An 18192-nucleotide genomic window follows, 5' to 3' on the forward strand; every position below is an offset into this window, starting at 1 on the left:
AGTACAGGGGCAAAGTGGCCAGGCCTCGCCACCCTCTGTGCAGTGAGAGCTAGTGCTTCCTGAGTGGCCCCAGCCTGGCCCTCCCTACCTTGTTCTTGCTGTCTGGAGAAGCACCAAGGTATAGTGGAAAGGCCAGGTTCTAACCCAGACTCTGCCACCAACCAGCAACGTTGCTTGGGAAAATTACTTCTGCCTTTAGAATCTCATCTACAACCCCCCATGCTACATGTGAGAAACAGTGGTCTTTGTTTAAATGCTCAGTGTAGTTAGTGATAGAGCTGGAACTGAAACCAGGGCTAAGAGATTCCAGAGTCTAAACTCTTCTTTCTTTCTTTCTTTCTTTTTTTTTGACATGGAGTTTCGCTGCTGTTGCCCAGGCTGGAGTACAGTGGCGCGATCTCGGCTCACCGCAAAACCTCCACCTCCCGGGTTCAGGTGATTCTCCTGCCTCAGCCTCCCGGGTAGCTGGGATTATAGGTGTGCACCACCACACCCGGCTAATTTTGTGTTTTTAGTAGAGATGGGGTTTCTCCATGTTGGTCAGGCTGGTCTCGAACTCCCTATCTCAGATGATCCACGCACCTCAACTTCCCAAAGTGCTGGGATTACAGGCGTGAGCCACTGCGCCAGACCTCCAGAGTCTAAACTCTTAACCCCTAACTTGCTGGGTGGGGCTGGGAGTTCTGGCTCCACACTAGGCCTCCACCGATACCTTCCTGGCTGGGAGGGGCTGGAGTGCCTCATTACTGCTTCCTTCCCACATGGAAGGATGGGGGTATGTGAGCTCATTACTGATGAGGGGCTTTGGGGGAGGTTTAAGTGAGAAAGTGGCTCCGAGTGTCCTGGAAACACTAAAGCCCCACTGTGAGGGTAGCTCAGGGCCCAGGGGCCCAGAGGCAAGGGTTCTGACCATCCAACTGGCTCCCAGGTAGCTGGGCTTCCACTCACCGGCTCCACTGCACCGGCATAAGTCCGACGGCCAATCGGGATAAAGGAAGTAGAACCAAGCAATAGTGGGTGTCTGCAAGAGAAAAGGAAGCCGTGAGTACAAGGACAGACCTTGTTCCTGGGCAGAAGCAGCTAGACAGACCCTCAGCCACACTGGCTGTGTCTGCAGCCCCGGCTCCTGGAGACAGCTTGCTGTACAACTGAGTAAGAGGCCCTCTTCCACCAAGGCTGCTGGCTGACAGGAAGTGAGCCAGCATTGGCTATGGCTATGTTTGCCACTGTCCAGGAAGAGCCTTCCTGAGAATAAAGTCAATTTCGAAGCTATTTTTGTTGGGCAGGCTCTGCCAAACCCTGGCCATCCAGTGTCCATTCCAACGAAGGTCCATTTTCTGCTTTCTAAGGTGACATAGATAGGTAATGTTTCAAGCTAATTCAAGTGTGAACTATCCTTGCAGTAGTATAGCTTTGCTAAAGCCTTCTACAATTTCGATGCCTTAATCCCCAGTAGGCTAAGCTTCCTGATAGTTATTTCAATCATACTTTTTATTTCAAAATAATTGTAGATTCGCATGCAATTAAGAAATAATACAGAGAGATGCCATATCTTACCTAATTTCCTCTAAGGGTAGCATCTTGCAAAACTGTATTACCGTATCACAACCAGGATATTGACACAGATACAATAAAAATACAGAAATTTCCATCACCATGAGAATCCTTCATGGTACCCTTTTATAGCCACACCTACTTTCTTCCCACCCCACACCATCTTTAACCACCACAAATCTGTTCCCCATCTCTATAATTTTAGCATTTCAAGAATGTTATGTAAATGGAATCATACAGTATGTATCCTTCAGGGGCTGACTTTTTTCATTCAACATAATCCTCTGGAGATTCACCCAGATTGTTATGTATCAATAATTTGCTCCTTTTTCATTGCTAGGTAGTGCTCCATGACACACGGGTATCACAATTTGCTTAACTATTTACCCACTGAAGGACGGCTGAGTTGTTTCCCATTTGGGCATATTATGAATAAAGCTGATTGAACGTTCCTACACAGGTTTTTGTGCAAACGTTAAGTTTTCATTTCTCTCGGATAGATGATCAGGGTGCAATTGCTGGGTCATATGGTAGTTGTAGGTTTAGTTTTTTAAGAAACTGACAAACTGTTTATGAAAGTGGCTGTAGCATTCTACACTCCCAGTAGCAATGTCTGAGCGACCCAGTTTCCCCATATCCTTGTCAGCATTTGGTGGTGTCACTATTTCTAGTTTAGCCATGCTGAAAATGGTATCATGATATTTCGCTGTGGTTTCAATCAGCATTTCCCTAAAGGCTAATAGTGTTGAACATCTTTTCATGTTTATGTGTCACCTGTCTTAGTCTGTCTGGGCTGCTATAACAAAATACCATAGACTGGGTGGCTTATAAACAACAGAATTGTGTTCCTTACAGTTCTGGAAGCTGGGGAGTTGAAGAGCTAAGTGCCAGCAGACTGTATTTGGTGAAGGCCCACTTTCTTCATAGACAGATGTTTTCTCACTGTAACCTCACACATGGCAAAGGTCTCTTTTATAAAGACACTAATTCCATTCATGAGGGCTCCACCTTCATGACCTAATCACGTCCCAGAGCCCCTACCTCCTAGTACCAATACCTTGGGGGTTAGGACTTCAACACAGGAATTTGAGGAGAACACAAATATTCAGATCATAGCACCATATGTTTGGTAAAATGCCTCTTCATGTCTTTCGCCCATATTCTATTGAATTGTTTGTTCTACCCCGTTGAACGTTGAGAATTCTTCAGATGTCCTACCTGCTAGTCCTTTGTTACATATGTGGCAGGCAAAATTTTTCTCCTAGTCTATAACGTGCCTTTTTATCCTCTGTAACAGGGTGGACTGCAGGGGAAAGTGTCTCACCTGGACTCGGAATCAGGAGACCAGGGGTTGTAACCCAGACTCTGCTACCAACCAACTACTTCTGCCTCCAGGATGTGTGTCCTCATCTACAATCACCCATGCACCACGTGGGACAACAGAGGAGTTTTAAATGCCCAACGTAGTCAGTGATAAAGCTAACTAGTAAAACCAGGGCTGAGAGAGTCCAGAGTCCAAACTCTTAACCCCTAAATAAAATCTCATTTTTCCTTTTATGGGGCATGCTTTTGGTGTCAAGTCTCAGAGCTCCTTGCCCCCAGAACACAAAGATTTTCTTCTATGTTCTTTTCTAAAAGTTTTATAGTTTTGGCTGGGTGTGGTGGCTCACGCCGGTAATCCCAGCGCTTTGGGAGGCTGACGTGGGCAGATTGCTTGAGCTCAGGAGTTCGAGAACAGCCTGGGCAACATGGCGAAGCCCCATCTCTACAAAAAATACGAAAATTAGTCAGGCCTGGTGGCTCACGCCTGTAAGTCCCAGCTACTTGGAAGGCTGAGGCCGGAGGATCAACTGAGCCCAGGAGGCGGAGGTTGCAATGACCTGAGATCGCGCCACTGCACTCCAGGCCTATGGGACAGAGGGAGACCCTGTCTCAAAAAAAAAAAAAGGGTTATAGTTTTATGTTTTACATCTTAAGTCTATGATCCATTAATTTTTGTATAAGATGTCAGACCTAGGTCTAAGTTTTGTGTCCATTTGCTCCAGCGCCATTTTTTGAAAACGTTATCTTTCCGCCATTGAATTGCTTTTGCACTTTTGTCAAAAACTGGTTGGGCATATTTGGGTGGGCCTATTTCTGGATTTTCTATTCTGATTCATTGATATATGTGCTGCTACTTTATTTTTCTTCTTCAAAATTCTTTTAGCTATTCTATTTCCTTTGCCTTTCCATATAAATTTTAGAGTAATCTTGTCTTTATCTATAAAAAATATGACTGGGATTTTTATAGAAAGTGTGCTAAACCTGTGTGTCAATTTGGGGAAAGTTGTTGAGTCTTCCAATTCCTGAGTACAGTATGGGGTTTCCATTTACATAGATCTTTGATTTCTTTCATCAGTGTTTTGTAGTTCTTAGCATTTAAATCCGATACAAGCAGCCAGGAATGGTAGGTCATGCCTGTAATCCCAGAACTTTGGGAGGCCAAGGCGGGTGGATCACCTGAGGTCAGGAGTTCGAGACCAGCCTGGCCAACATGGTGAAACCCTGACTCTACTAAAAATACAAAAAACCAGCCGGACGTGGTGGTGGTGGGGGTGCCTGTAATCCCAGTTCCTCAGGAGGCTGAGGCAGGAGAATCGCTTGAACCCAGAAGGCGGTCAAAGTGAGCCGAAATCACACCATTGCACTACAGCCTGGGCAACAAGAGCGAAACTCTGTCTCAAAAAAAGCCAACCAAACAAAAACAAAACAAAAAACAAATCCTACACATGTTTTATTATGTGTAATATGTTTGTTACACCTATTTGTCTCTTTTTTTGAGCAACTAGGAATGGTATTGTTTTGTTTTATTTTATTTTATTTTATTTTATTTTTTGAGACAGGGTCTCACTCTGTTGCCTAGGCTGGAGTGCAGTAGCGTGATCTCAGCTCACTGCAACCTCTGCCTGCCACACTCAAGCAATCTTCCCACCTCAGCCTCCCCAGTAGCTGGGACTGCAGGCATGCACCACCACGCTCAGCTAATTTTTGTATTTTTTGCAGAGACAGGGTCTCACCATGTTGCCCAGGTTGATCTTGAACTCCTGGACTCAAGTGATCCTCCCACCTCATCCTCCCAAAGCGCTGGGATTACAGGCAGGAACTTCCACATCTGGCCGAAATGGTATTGTTTTAAAATTTGATATCCATGTGTTCATTGCTAGTATACAGAAATGCAATTGATTTTTGTGTGTTATCTTGTATCTTGTAACCCTGCTAAACTTACTTATTAGTTCTGAGAGAGTTTTTTGTGGATGCCTCGGGATCTTCTATGTACACAATCATGTAATCTGCAAATAGTGAGTCTTATTCCTTCTTTTCCAATCTATATGACTTTTATTTCCATTTCTTACCTTATTGCACTGGCTAGAAATTACAGCATTATGTTGGATAAGTGGTGAGACTAATATCCTTGGTTTGTTCCCCATCTTAGGGGCAAAGCATTCAGTTTCACCCTTAAGTATGTTAGCTGAAGGCTTATGGTGTATACCCTGTATCAAGTTCAGGAAATTCCCCCTCTATGTCTATTTTTCCTGAGATTTTTGAAATCATAAATGTGTGCTAAATTTTGCATTTTCTGCATTGATAGAGAGCATCATGTAAGTTTTCTTCTTTTAGTTCATTAATTTGGTGGATGAGATTCATTTTCAAATAACGAACCATCCTTATATCCCTGGAATAAACCCACATGTTCTGTCTTACTAGGCTGGTCATTTGGCTAGAGAGAGCAGATTTTTGGGGGAGCTTTTTGCATCTGAGTTTACCGGCATTTCTGGGTTGCCAGCTTCTTCAACTCCAAATCTGGGACATAAGAAACAAAAAGAAAACCTAGAGAACTCATCACTGTGTTGTTTCTTGGGTCCTGAGGTCCTTAGCTGGTCTGCCTTCTTCTCTCTGCCTTTTAAGAGGCCTTTTATATATTACATATTTACTAAATTATTTATAGTTTATGTAATATCCAGGGTTTTTAGTTGTACTTAACAGAAAGAATAGAGAAAAGTACATCTACTCCATCTTCCCAGAAGCAGAGGTCCTGTTAGTTTTTAAACGAATATTAACCCAGTAATGACAAGTGGAGGAGGGAGTGGTGAATGAGCAGGTGGTAATGGGGGAAAAGAGATGGGAGATAGACTTACCGTTTCTGTATACCATTTTACGGCATTCACATTTTGTTTTTTGTTTTGTTTTGCTTTGTTTTTGAGACAGAGTTTCACTCTTGTTGCCTAGGCTGGAGTGCAGTGGCACGATCTTAGCTCACTGCAACCTCCGCCTCCCGGGTTCAAGCAATTCTCCTGCCTCAGCCTCTTGAGTAGCTGGGACTACAGGCTTGAGCCACCACGCCCGGCCAATTTTTGTATTTTCAGTAGAGACAGGGTTTCATCATATTGGCCAGGCTGGTCTCGAACTCCTGACCTCAAGTGATTCGTCTGCCTCGGTCTCCCAAAGTGCGGGATTACAGGCATGAGCTCCCCGCACCCGGCCTGCCATTCAAATTTTGTACCATGTGAATATATTACCTATTCAACATATTAAGCTTTTAAAAAAATTATTAAAATATGTTCTTAAAGAACGTTAAATTCACTAGACTGAAATGAGGGTTCTCTAGGAAAACCCACCAAGGTAACCCCCTGTCCTTTTGCTCTGCCACACAGGAGTCTCTTTGGAGTTTAAGTCTGCGTGTGGATGGCCTTGAGTGAGCAGGATAGTGTGGTCGGTACACCTGACGCTCGTGAATGACTCCATCCAAAGAGCATCGCTCTGTTTTCCCACGACCCCCAGTGTGGCTCTGCAGAAAGAATGAGAAGCTGTCATTGAAACCGCCATTGCGAAAAACTGAGACAGTGAAAGAGAGCGGACCTAACCAGCTCCATCTTACTTCTAACCTCCAAGCTGTCCTTGTTCATTCCAAGCTAGCTGTGGGCTGAGCTAGCTTTGGGAGGAACTTAGTTTATAGTTTATAGTTTTATTTTTTTGAGATGGAGTTTCACTCTTGTCACCCAGGATAGAGTGCAGTAGTACGATCTTGGCTCGCTGCAACCTCCATCTCCTGGGTTCAAGCGATTCTCCTGCTTCAGCTTCCCAAGTAGTTGGGATTACAGGCACTTGCCACCACGCCCGGCTAATTTTTGTATTTTCAGTAAAGACGGGGTTTTGCCATGTTGGCCAGGCTGGTCTCGAATTCCTGACCTCAGGTGATCTGCCCACCTCAGCCTCCCAAAGTGTTGAGATTACAGGCGTGAGCCACTGTGCCCAGCCTATAGTTTACAGTTTAAAACAAAGATGGCAGCCCTTTCCCAAAACAAACCTCCTTCTTGCCTGGGGATTAGACTGTTTTTGTAGGACTAACAAATTAGGCACAAGATTAGAAATTATAAACTATAATTTACAGTCATGCAGCTGGAAGCTACAAGATTCTGACCCTCCCTAAACTGCTCCTAAGGTCAGTGCTTGAGATATTTTGCAGACCCTGCCCTTGATGGGTCAGCTGGCACCACCCAGATGGATAAACTGGCTCATCTGATCTTGTGGCCCCGACCCAGGAACTGACTCAGCGCAAGAGGATAGCTTCAATTTCCCATGATTGCATCTCCGGCCCAACCAATCAACTCTCTCTCACCGGCCGCCTCCCACCCACCAAATTATCCTTAAAAACTCTCGATTCCTGAATACTTGGAGAGACTGATTTGAGTAAAAACTCTGGTCTCTTGCACAGCCGCCTCTGCGTGAATTACTCTTCATCTATTGCAATTCCTCTGTCTTAATAAACCAGTTCTGTCTAGGCAGCGAGCAAGGTGAACCCATTAGGCAGTTACATCCCTAGTGGAACTAGATGATTTATTCCTGTCTCCTTAAAGGCCACCCCCTTAGAACTTTTTTTTTTTCTTTTTTTTTTTTTAGACAGCGTCTCATTCTTTCACCCAGACTGGAGGGCTGTGGTGCAACCTCAGTTCACTGCAACCTCTGCCTCCCGGGTTCAATCGATTCTCGTGCCTCTGGCTCCAAGTAGCTGGGATTATAGGCATGCGCCACCATGCCCTGCTAATTTTTGTGTTTTTAGTAGAGACAGGGTTTCACCATGTTGGCCAGGCTGGTCTTGAACTCTTGGCCTCAAGTGATCCACCTGCCTTGGCCTCCCAAAGTGCTGGGATTACAGGTGTAAGCCACCGTGCCCAACCTACCTGACATTTTTTAAAGTAATAAAAAGCAAAAAGGTTGTGGCCGGGAGCAGTGGCTCACAGCCTATTAAAAAGCAAACTCCCAGGCCCCTCCCGTTGACATTCTGATTCGGTAGGAAGGGGCGCCCCAGAAATCTGTGTGTGTCATTCACCTCAGGGGATTCCAGTACAAAAGGTCCTGGGGGAAGAACTGGTTCATCTAGGTTCAGAGCAGTTGTTCTCTGGGCCCCTGTTTATCAGAATCACTTGGAAATGTGATCATGGTTGTGTGGTTATATTAATAAAACGAGTTCTTATCATTTAGAGATAAATACTAAAATATTTGCAAATGAAATACTGCGTCCAGGAATTGCTTCGAAAAAAATCTAGTATGGGGAGGGGGAGGAAAACGGAGATGCAGCTGAAACAAGACTGGTCATGTGCTGATAATTATGGAAACCCAGGTGATAGGTACACCAGCGATTAATATAACGCTTTCTACTTTTGCATTTGTTTGAGATTCTCCATAGAATGATTTTTTTTTTTTAATCACAGGGAAGTTCTTTAAAGTATTCCTTTGCCCGGCGTCACTCCTGACCCAGGGATGAGGCACAGATACTTTTCCCTCACTGTTCTCTAGGTGAGTCTAACCCACAACCAAAGTTCAATACCTCTGCCCTACAGAAAAAGAAAAAAAAAAAAGGCCTATCCCCAGGGGGTTCCCCTTTGAGCCTCTTGACTGCCAAAGCCCCAATATCCCTGTGAACAGCTGGAGGCCACAGCCCAGCTGAGCTGTGACAGACACTGCTCTTTGCCTGCCAGCATCCATTCTTCTCATCTGCCTCACTAACCAATTTCTGGATTCTGTCCGGGACAGCATGTGCCCAACTCTTTCCAGACCACCACCCACCTGGTGGTCACGTGACCTGCCTCTGGCCAATAGCGTGCAAGCAGAGGTCGACTGTGATTGCTGAGTTTTGCTTTCCCAATGCAGGTGCGTTGCTTCTTCCTGCCTGGACTGAGGCTGGAGGTGGAGGACTATCACAGTATCCTGAGATCCTGAGCTGCCTTCAGAATAACACAGCAGAAAAAAACAAGGAGCCTGGGCTCCCCAAAGCCACAGTGGCCCTGGACTTCTAGGGGTTCCTGCTACTCTCAGTGTGAAGCAATCCCAGCAGATACACTGGTCTCCCAGGGCTAAGAATGCCCATGAGGCATTAGGCCCAAAACCAGCACATAAAATACTGTGTATTTCCCTGGAGGGTCTCCTCTGCCCAGGAGGATCCTGCAGTGACAGCAAGCTGCTGGCCAACCAAGCCACTAACACCAACAGTTACGCCGGTCTCGGTCTCCCGGGAGGCACAAGTTAAGCTCAAGATGGTCAACACACTTTCTTTCTTTCTCTTTTTTTTTTGGGACAGAGTTTTGCCCTTGTTGCCCAGGCTGGAGCATGATGGTGTGATCTCGGCTCACTGCAACCTCTTCCTCCCGGGTTCAAGCGATTCTCCTGCCTCAGCCTCCCGAGTAGCTGGGATTACAGGCATGTACAACCACACCTGGCTAATTCTGTATTTTTATTAGAGACGGGGTTTCTCTATGTTTGACAGGTTGGTCTTGAATTCCCGACCTCAGGTGATTCACCTGCCTCAGCCTCCCAAAGTGCTGGGATTACAGGCGTGAGCCACCGTACCCTGCCGGTCAACACACTTTCTGAAGGGAGAACCCAAAGGGGTGGCTGTGAGATTCAAAAGACGAGAGCTTCCTGATTTTTGCCCTAACCCAGGAACAGAATTAGAGAGGGAGGAAGAGGTGCAGTCTGGCACCTCCCCAAGGCCCTGTGGAAGAGCCTACTGTCCTCAGAGCCCTGGCCGTCCCGGCTGCATTTGAGAGTGCTCCCTATGCTGGCCAGGGCTTTCATTCTGGCTTCTCTATCTTACCAGTATGTGTGCCTATACCTTTTATTGTCCCCGTCAGGAATCAGCAACAATAACCAGTAACCCAGTTTTCTGCTGAGAGGAGCCATGAGTCCATTTGAATCTAACAAGACAGGGCTTAGGAGGAACACAGGTCAGTGGCACAGGTGCAGCTCGGGAGAAATATGGCCTCGCAGCAGCATCTGTGAAAAAAATTCAGCCTGTTTGACCATGAATCACACATGTGATATGGCGGCCAAAAGAAGCTATGTGAGCCTGGGCTGGACAGGAAAGAAACTAGGATAGGGGAGGCAAGAGCCCTTCTCTACTCTGCCTGGGTCAGGCCACCCTGGGAGCATCATGCGCTGCACCTGGCCTGGGAGCTGAGCACTGGTGACCAAAGTCCAGGAGGCAGGTCCCAGATGTGAGGGTAAGGCACCTGCTCCAGGGATGCCAGAGTCTTCTGGCAAAGCTGGAAATCTGAGAAATCTGAAATCGAAGGGCCATGGGGAGCCAGTAAGCACAGCAGGTTGTCAGGTGTTGGGGTTGGGGGCCTTATCCAGCCACTCCTGGGAAGGTTTTCATCTGGACGGAGCCATGTGTACTGGGTGACGCCTGCTCTGGGCATGTCAACAGTGGTGGTGTTTTGTTCAGGCACCACATCTTAAGAAGCAGCACAGGCAAAGTGCAGATCATTCAGGAGGCAGTCCTGGATGATAGTGGGCAAACCATGAGAGATAAACAAGGAAAAACCACGTGGGGGGAAAAAGAGTAGGTGAGTGGGTGGGTACTGAGGGGGCACAGTGCCCTGGGGAGAAGGGAATAACTCGCTCAGTGTGAATGCTGGGGCAGACCCGAGAACAGGGAGTGGCATTAACAGGAGAAAAGATTTCTGCTCAATAAGGACTGCATGAAAGAGATGTCCAAACATAGGAGGCCTGCTGTGAGAGGTACTAACCTCTCCATCACTGGACATATTCAAACAGAGGCTATAAGGTCACTTGTTAAGGATGCTATCAGCAAGATTCACTCACAGGTGGAGACGAGTATGAGGCCCTTTCCAACTGAGATTCAAGCAAAATGATCAGGCCAAAGGTTTTCCCCATCACTAAGACGTCCTGTGGGATCCTAGGCATGGTAATTATCCACCATGACAGCCTCCTTTTGCACCTGGGTCCCCCTCCACGCTGCCCACGCCTTCACCCTGTGACATTGACTCTACTCTGACTCAGCTCTGCGGCTGTCCACCCACCGCCCAGGCCAACCTAACCTAACCCCTCAACCTAACCAAGTTACTTCTCAGTCCATCCACAAGATTCCGAATTCCCTTTGACAACCTTTCTTTCCCCTCAAGTGAGCCAGGAGCTTGACTAATGCCTCACTTTCCTTAAATTTGAGAACAAAACCTTTGTAAAAGTATTTTAACTTCCTGTGGGATTATTTTCTCCTCTGTAAAAACAACTCCAGAAATCTCTAAAAGCCATCATGGAGACAGATCTTGCCATTTTTATTAATCACTCACTGAAAAAACAATTGCAGCAAGTCACCTTCTTTCAAAAGCCCTTCAACAAAGCCAAGCTCCGTCCCTGCTCTGATGGCAGGGGCCTCCTGCCACCTGTGCCAGTGGGGTATTCTAAACTCTTCTCACGCGGGGTCCTCAGGTAGGTGGAGCCCCAACTCCAAGCCACGCCTCTGTATCTCTCAGAAATAAATTCAAGCAAATGCTGCTAAAAGCCTGGCTGGGGCCGGGCGCGGTGGCTCAAGCCTGTAATCCCAGCACTTTGGGAGGCCGAGACGGGCGGATCACAAGGTCAGGAGATCGAGACCATCCTGGCTAACATGGTGAAACCCCGTCTCTACTAAAAATACAAAAAACTAGCCGGGCAAGGTGGCGGGCGCCTGTAGTCCCAGCTACTCCGGAGGCTGAGGCAGGAGAATGGCGTGAACCCGGGAGGCGGAGCTTGCAGTGAGCTGAGATCCGGCCACTGCACTCCAGCCTGGGCGACAGAGCGAGACTCCGTCTCAAAAAAAAAAAAAAAAAAAAAGCCTGGCTGGGTGCAGTGAATCCCAGCACTTTGGGAGGCCGAGGCAGGAGGATCACTTGAAGTCAGGAGTTCGAGACCAGCCTGGCCAATATGGCAAAACCCCGTCTCTACTAAAAATGCAAAAAATTATCTGGGCATGATGGCATATGCCTGTAGTCCCAGCTACTCGGGAGGCTGAGGCGGGAGAATTGCTTGAACCCGGAAGGGAGAGGTTGCTCTGAGCCAAGAGGTTGCCACATTTCCTGGGCAACAGAGGCTCAGTCTAAATGCATGTTCTTCTAAACATATTATTGGCCTAGAAAATATCAGTGTTCTAGCTCCTGGGACTTTGAATTTAACTTAACCTTCAATTTCACTCCCCTCAAATATAACAGAAAGAAAAAGGCATTTCTTGTTTTTTCCTTGCTCAGACTGCAAAAGAGTCAACTGTGGCAGCAGAGCCCACTGAATCCCCTGGGAAAAGGCAATTCCAGAAGCTCTCAAAGAAGAACAGCTGCTTGTCTAATTTGTACTTACATAAAGCTGCCTCAAAATCACACAAATGATTCAGTGAAGTCTTGGGACATTTCAGTTAACTGATTTCATGCATAAATTTTTAAAAGAACAGTTATCCAGGTGGCTAAAGTGATGAGCCACATAAAATAATGTACCTCCTGGCACGATGGGCTGAGAAAAGTACCACTTCACTGCCGCAGGCTTCTTGCCACACGAACCCAAACTGAGAGACACTGTACAACATAACCAGCCAGAGTGTCAAGGTCGTGAGCGAAAAAGACTGAGGACCTGTCCCCGGTAGGAAGAAACTAAAAACACATAACACTTCCGTGCCATGTGAGACTCGGGATTCGATCCTGGACCAGAAAAAGGTCCGTCAGCCGCTGCTTGGCGACACTGGAATGAGGTCTGCAGACTAGTTAATAGTATTCTATCAGTGGTAATTTCCTGATTTTGATCATTGCAGTATGGTTTTGTAAGATGTTAACATTTAGGGAAGTTAGCTGAAGGGGATCCAGAAACCCTTTCCAACAAATTTTGCAACTTTTGTGTAAGTCTAAAGTTATTTCAAAATAAAAAGGGTTTTAAGAAGTGGTTATGGCCGGGCACGGTGGCTCATGCCTGGAATCCTAGCACTTTGGGAGGCCGAGGCAGGTGGATCACCTGAGATCAGGAGTTCAAGACCAGCCTGGCCAACCTGGTGAAACCCCATCTCTACTAAAAATATAAAAATTAGCTGGGCGTGGTGGCGGGCACCTGTAATCCCAGCTACTCGGGAGAATGAGTTGGGAGAATCACTCGAACCCAGGAGGCGGAGGTTGCAGTGAGCCAAGATAGCGCATTACACTCCAGCCTGGCGACACAGTGAGACTCCGTCAAAAAAAAAAAAAAAAAAAAAAAGCGGTTATGAAAGATATTCCTCTTTGCCCTGTGTGCCCTGGGAATATGTCTTCCCAGGACACCTCTGAGTTTCCTCTGCTGGGAGACATAGGTATTGAGGGACATCTTTGAGAATCAGGCCTCATTACTGCCTACGCCGTCCATGTGTGAAAAGCTCTGCTTGCCCAGAAAGTCACCCTCAAAGCCACCACCACTTCTAGTTGCTTACCTTGCTCCATTTTCTCTATCACAGGCACTTAGGGTTTTTCCTGGGAGCCGTGACAGGGGTCTGGAGAGGCGGGTGGCCAGCATGGTAGCGACAGGTGGTAGAATGGCCCAGTTCCTCCCAGTGGTTCTGAAACACAAACGCACCCTCAGCATTACTTTGTTGCCTTCAGGGCTTTAATCAGGAGTAGTCATGTTTCTTTCAGGTTGTGAAAGTCAAACTGGGCTGCATCTGTTCCACCCAGCTCCAGTCCTGGTACCAGGCAGTCCGCTCTGGGTCCTCTCTCAAGCTGCAGCCCCATGATAGAAAGAGTCAGGAGCCAGGGTGCCTGGAAGCCTGGGTTCTGGCTCTAGCTGTGCCACCGAACGCACTGGGCAACCCTGGGCAAGTCATCACCCATTCATAACGTGAGCAGGGTGGCCCCATCAGTGATCCTCAAACTCCCAATCGCTGGGAGACTCGAGGACCCAACCCCTCAGGGATTCTGACTTGGTAAATCCTATTCCTCTAACCTGCTGAAACACCCACCTGTGGTGCCCACCTGCCCCTGCAGGCAGCTTGGCCCCATGCCACATAGCATCTGACTCAGCTGTCCACCTCTTTCCCCCATCCCAACAAACAAGGGGGCTCTGGCTCTGAGGCTGAATTAATCAGTAATTCATTATAGCATGGAGTTTGGAGCTGCCAAATAAGAGACTCTTGTAATTGACAGACACACACACACACATACACACCCTCCGCGTCCCTCCCCATTTGAGGTTAAAGCAACCTTATTGCAACAAGAATCTCTTAGTAACACCTTAAGGCTACTGGGCGCCAGGACTCTTCAGCGTTATTGACTGCTGATCAGCACGGGCGTGCGTTGCCCTCCGATTCTGTTAACAGTGATTCCTCCAGGCCTAAGGGAAGGCAGGCGGGCTGCTGAATGGGTTCTAGCCTCTCCTCTGCCTACCTGGCTGTAGTCTGTCACACAGTTCCCGAGAACAAGGTACTGCCTGGGAGGCTCCTCCCCTGCCTGTTGGCTGCTACCCCAAACCTGACTGACAGCCAGCCCCCTGGGGCCAGAGGTCAGCAGTGTTGACTAAGCAACCACTGCCATGCGCCCTGTTGGAGGGAGGTTTAATTTGTTTAATCCTCAGGAAAGGAAAGCAGGCAGGAATCTCTCTGGTGTTATCTTTCCAAAACTACAGTAAACTCTCGCTTGTACTCCTGCCCCTATTTGCCACACCCCATTCTCAGCACAGCAGCCCAGAAACCTATTTAACTCTAGTCAAGCTATGCGACTTATGTGTTTAAAGAACTTTCCGTGCCCACTGGGGCTGGCCTCTCCCTCCCTGGAGGCCCCTAGCTCACCAGGCCACCCTCCTCTTTGCTCACTGCGCCGTAGCCAGCACTGACTCCGAGAGCTCCTCGCCTATGCTAGAGTGTTCCTGCCTCAGAGTCCTGGGTCCTCCTCTGCCCTCATCCTGGATGCTGAGTCCTCTGACTCCCTCACTAAAGTGGCTCCCATTCAACACACAGGTTGCTCTCTGTAAAATCACTCTCATAGCAGCTACCTTAATCCAAAATTACCTTGTTTACTTACTTTATCTTCCTCTACCAGATCATAAGTTCAGTGACACCAGGAACCCTGTCCACCTGGTTCACCACCAAATCCTCAGTGCCTAGAACGAGCTTGACGCAGAGGAGGCACTCTGAGGCCCTGGAGAGTGGATGGGAGCTGAGTGAGTTCCCACAGGACAGTCTGGGGGTGGAAAGTTGGCCTGTGGCCACAAAAGAAGTTTCCATGGAAAGTTCCTTGCAGAGAACAGCAGAATGGAGCCCAGACTGGCTTTTTATAGTTTTATGGAAGGCACAGGCCCGTGCTGGCTCAGACTTTTTAATGAGGAAACCCCTCCTGCCATCAAAGTACTGGCTGAGCACACACATCTCTACCTCCTCCCTCCAAGACCCAGGACCAGAGTCTGAGGTCACCATCACTGGGAGACTTCCCATCCAGTCATCTATAATCAAAGTCCTTTCCACCCCTTAGCTCAATGCCTGTGGCAGAAAATGCTTTAATATGATCTCCAAATAGACAGCTGCTTTCCATTTTGTTTTCCTTGAAGTCAGCAATATCTAAAAGTACTAAAGTCAAAATAGTTAAAAGTGCATAACAGCTGAGTCCCTTGGACAATGCACTGTTCTCGATGTGGTCTGCTGCGTGCGTGTTTCTGAAACATGCAGCTATTTCCACTGCAGGGCTCCCAGGACTGCAGGGTTGCTGTCTGCCATCTTCATGTTTTGTGCCAGGCCTTATTCTCTATAAATAATAAGTTCTCAAACTTCACACACCATTCTCTTGCCTTTTAGTTTGGGAACAGAAATGGCTGTGGGAGGTGGATGCTCAGTCTCCTCAGCCTTGAAAGTCAGGTAATTAGTTGCCCCAAGGTGACTGAGCACAGGGGGCGTGACTCCCAGGGACCAAACTCATAAGATACTGTCACAGAATCAAAATGCTCACATAGCAACCTGGAATCTTGGAGACATTTTTCTATTGCTAGAAGCACTTGAGCCTTCTCTCAAGGGCCCTCTCCACTGTCAAGGTATAACTCATGGAAAGCACTCCTACTCCAGAAAAGAAGAAAACAGTGTGTGCGTCCTTGCCTCACTGCTGGGCTTGCTGTGTTCCATTCTGACATGACTATCTTGCAGAGGTCATGGCTGGGGCTTTCCTGTGAGGCAGCAGCAGGGGCTCCCCTCAAAGGGGCAGGCACTCCCAGTGCTAACATTCTCAACAGAGGCAGGGCGTCCGCAGCAAACAGGGTCACAGGAGGCAGGAAAGAGAACTCAGGTGTTTCTGGACATGAGGCCTACATGGGCCCTTGGCACTCCCAAGTGGGAGGGGAAGGTCCTGCCCCTGAGGAGGGCAAGCTGGGTTGAGGCAGGGTTTAGGCTCCAATGCAGAGAACCCACACTGAAGAGCTTCAGACCAGCCAGTTTCTGTGTCAGGTTCCCAAATCCTACAACTGGCAGCCTACCTAAACGCATTCTACTTGGCTGATTTGTTTGGCCAGCCTGATGTTTTAAAAAACAGTGTAACTAGGCAGCTAAGCTATGCTCGAACTCAATACAAACAGTTTGTACTTACTACGTTAAAACTATCCATGTCATCTTTGTTAATTGCCTGGATACTATGGGCATTTGAGTTTTGAGATTCCTGACCATATATATATATACACACACACATATGCACTATAATCAAAGAACTGTATTTTTATATATATATGTATTTATATGATATATAAATATGTATGTTTGGCCATTCCTCTTCCGAATGGTTCGTAGAGTCTTGCTTGAAAGTTCCAGCCCAGCTCAGTTATACATGGGAGCTTCCTTGAGGTCATGCCAAAGGGAAACCTGACAAGTTTTCAAGCCCTCATTCAAAAAGACACCTAAGACTCCTCAGAGAAGCACCATTCTGAAACAAAAGTCAGAAATAATTACACAGGAACTCAAGTGATATAGTAGACAATGTTCTCACCACCACTGTATCATACACGCAGACGTGACACTCACATAGTTTGTTTCACAGGGGCCTTCAATAAAAGCCAAGGGTCTAACATTAGGCACACCCACTGCAGACACCTTGACTGTCCTGAGAGACATTCCAGGCACCAGATTAGGCTTGGGTGATGACCAGTTCTCCTCCGATAACACACCACAAATACAGTCTCTGCAGTGACTACCTTTCCAGGGTCTGTCCTGCTCACCTGACGCCCCTCCTCTCAGACCTGCCCCTCCCCCATAGGATTTGGCCTCTGCAGCTGCAGAGACTGCGCTTTGGTCATGGAGGACTGAGCCAGGAAGAGACATCAGACCTAAGGTGAACACATTGTTCTGTCCCCTGGCACCGTGAGAGAATGCGAACAATGCTCTGCGGCGCAGGGCCATGCCATGGGGTTGCTGGAGGATGGCAGCTATACTCCACTGGCCCTGAAGCCACAAAGAGAGGGAGAAAGCCAATCCGCAGGGGGTGGGGGGGTAAGAGGCTCATGCAGAAGGCAGCAGGGGTGGAGGTGGAGGGAGGGAGAAAAGCAACAGCAGCAGCCGCCGCTGCCCTCCTGTCCCCCAGCTCTGGAAGCCGGGCTGTGCCTTTACAGTCTGTGTAATGTAAGGCAGCTGATAGTTTCTGCTACTTGCCGCCAAATCAATAGCAGCTAAAACACACTGAAGGCAGAACATTATTATCTGTAACTTTTTATTTTTGTGGGTACATTGTAGTTGCATATATCTATGGGGTACATGAGCTATTTTGATACAGGCATACAATCGCCTCAGGGAAAACGGGGTATCCACCCCCTCAAGCATTTATCCTTTGCGTTACAAACAATCCAATTATACTCTTTTAGTTATTTTTATATGTATAATTAAATTAGTATTGACTGTAGTCACTCTGTTATGCTCACAAATACTAGTTCTTATTCATGCTTTTTAACTTTTTTGTACCCATTGACCATCTCATCTTCTCACAGACCCTCACTACCCGTCCCAGCCTCTGGTAACCATCATTCTACTATATCGCCATGAGTTTAACTGTTTTAATTTTTAGCTCCTACAAATAAGTGAGAACATGCAAAGCTTGTCTTTCTGTGCCTGGCTTATTTCACTTAACATAATGACCTCCAGTTCCATCCATATTGTTGCAAATGACAGGATCTCATTCTTTTTTGCTGGCTGAATAGTACTCCATTGTGTATAGGCACCACATTTTCTTTATCCATTTATCTGTTGATGGACAGTTAGGCTGCTTCCAAATCTTAGCTATTGTCAAAAGTGCTGGAACCAACATGGGAGTGCAGATATCTCTTCCATATACTGATTTCCTTCCTTTTGGGAATATACCT

The 18192-nt window shown here is 47.2% G+C and overlaps 1 protein-coding gene across 3 annotated transcripts in view; it reads right to left on the reverse strand.

The window, feature by feature from the left end:
• Positions 1–18192, reverse strand: part of LOC105470797 (3-hydroxybutyrate dehydrogenase 1) — a 63884-nt gene that overhangs the window by 22178 nt on the left and 23514 nt on the right. For 2 of the 3 annotated variants that reach the window (XM_011723058.2, XM_011723057.3), the window contains exons 2-3: positions 13310–13435; positions 949–1021 (exon numbers count right to left, since the gene is read on the reverse strand). In XM_011723058.2, coding sequence (XP_011721360.2) covers positions 949–1021; positions 13310–13392 — 156 coding nt within the window. In that variant the 5' untranslated portion in view covers positions 13393–13435. Of the gene's footprint in view, positions 1–948; positions 1022–13309; positions 13436–14891; positions 15153–18192 lie in introns of those variants that run through there. The other variant, XM_011723059.3, reaches the window with a different exon arrangement.

The sequence above is a fragment of the Macaca nemestrina genome, chromosome 2, assembly GCF_043159975.1.
Source record: "Macaca nemestrina isolate mMacNem1 chromosome 2, mMacNem.hap1, whole genome shotgun sequence".
NCBI lineage: Eukaryota > Metazoa > Chordata > Mammalia > Primates > Cercopithecidae > Macaca > Macaca nemestrina.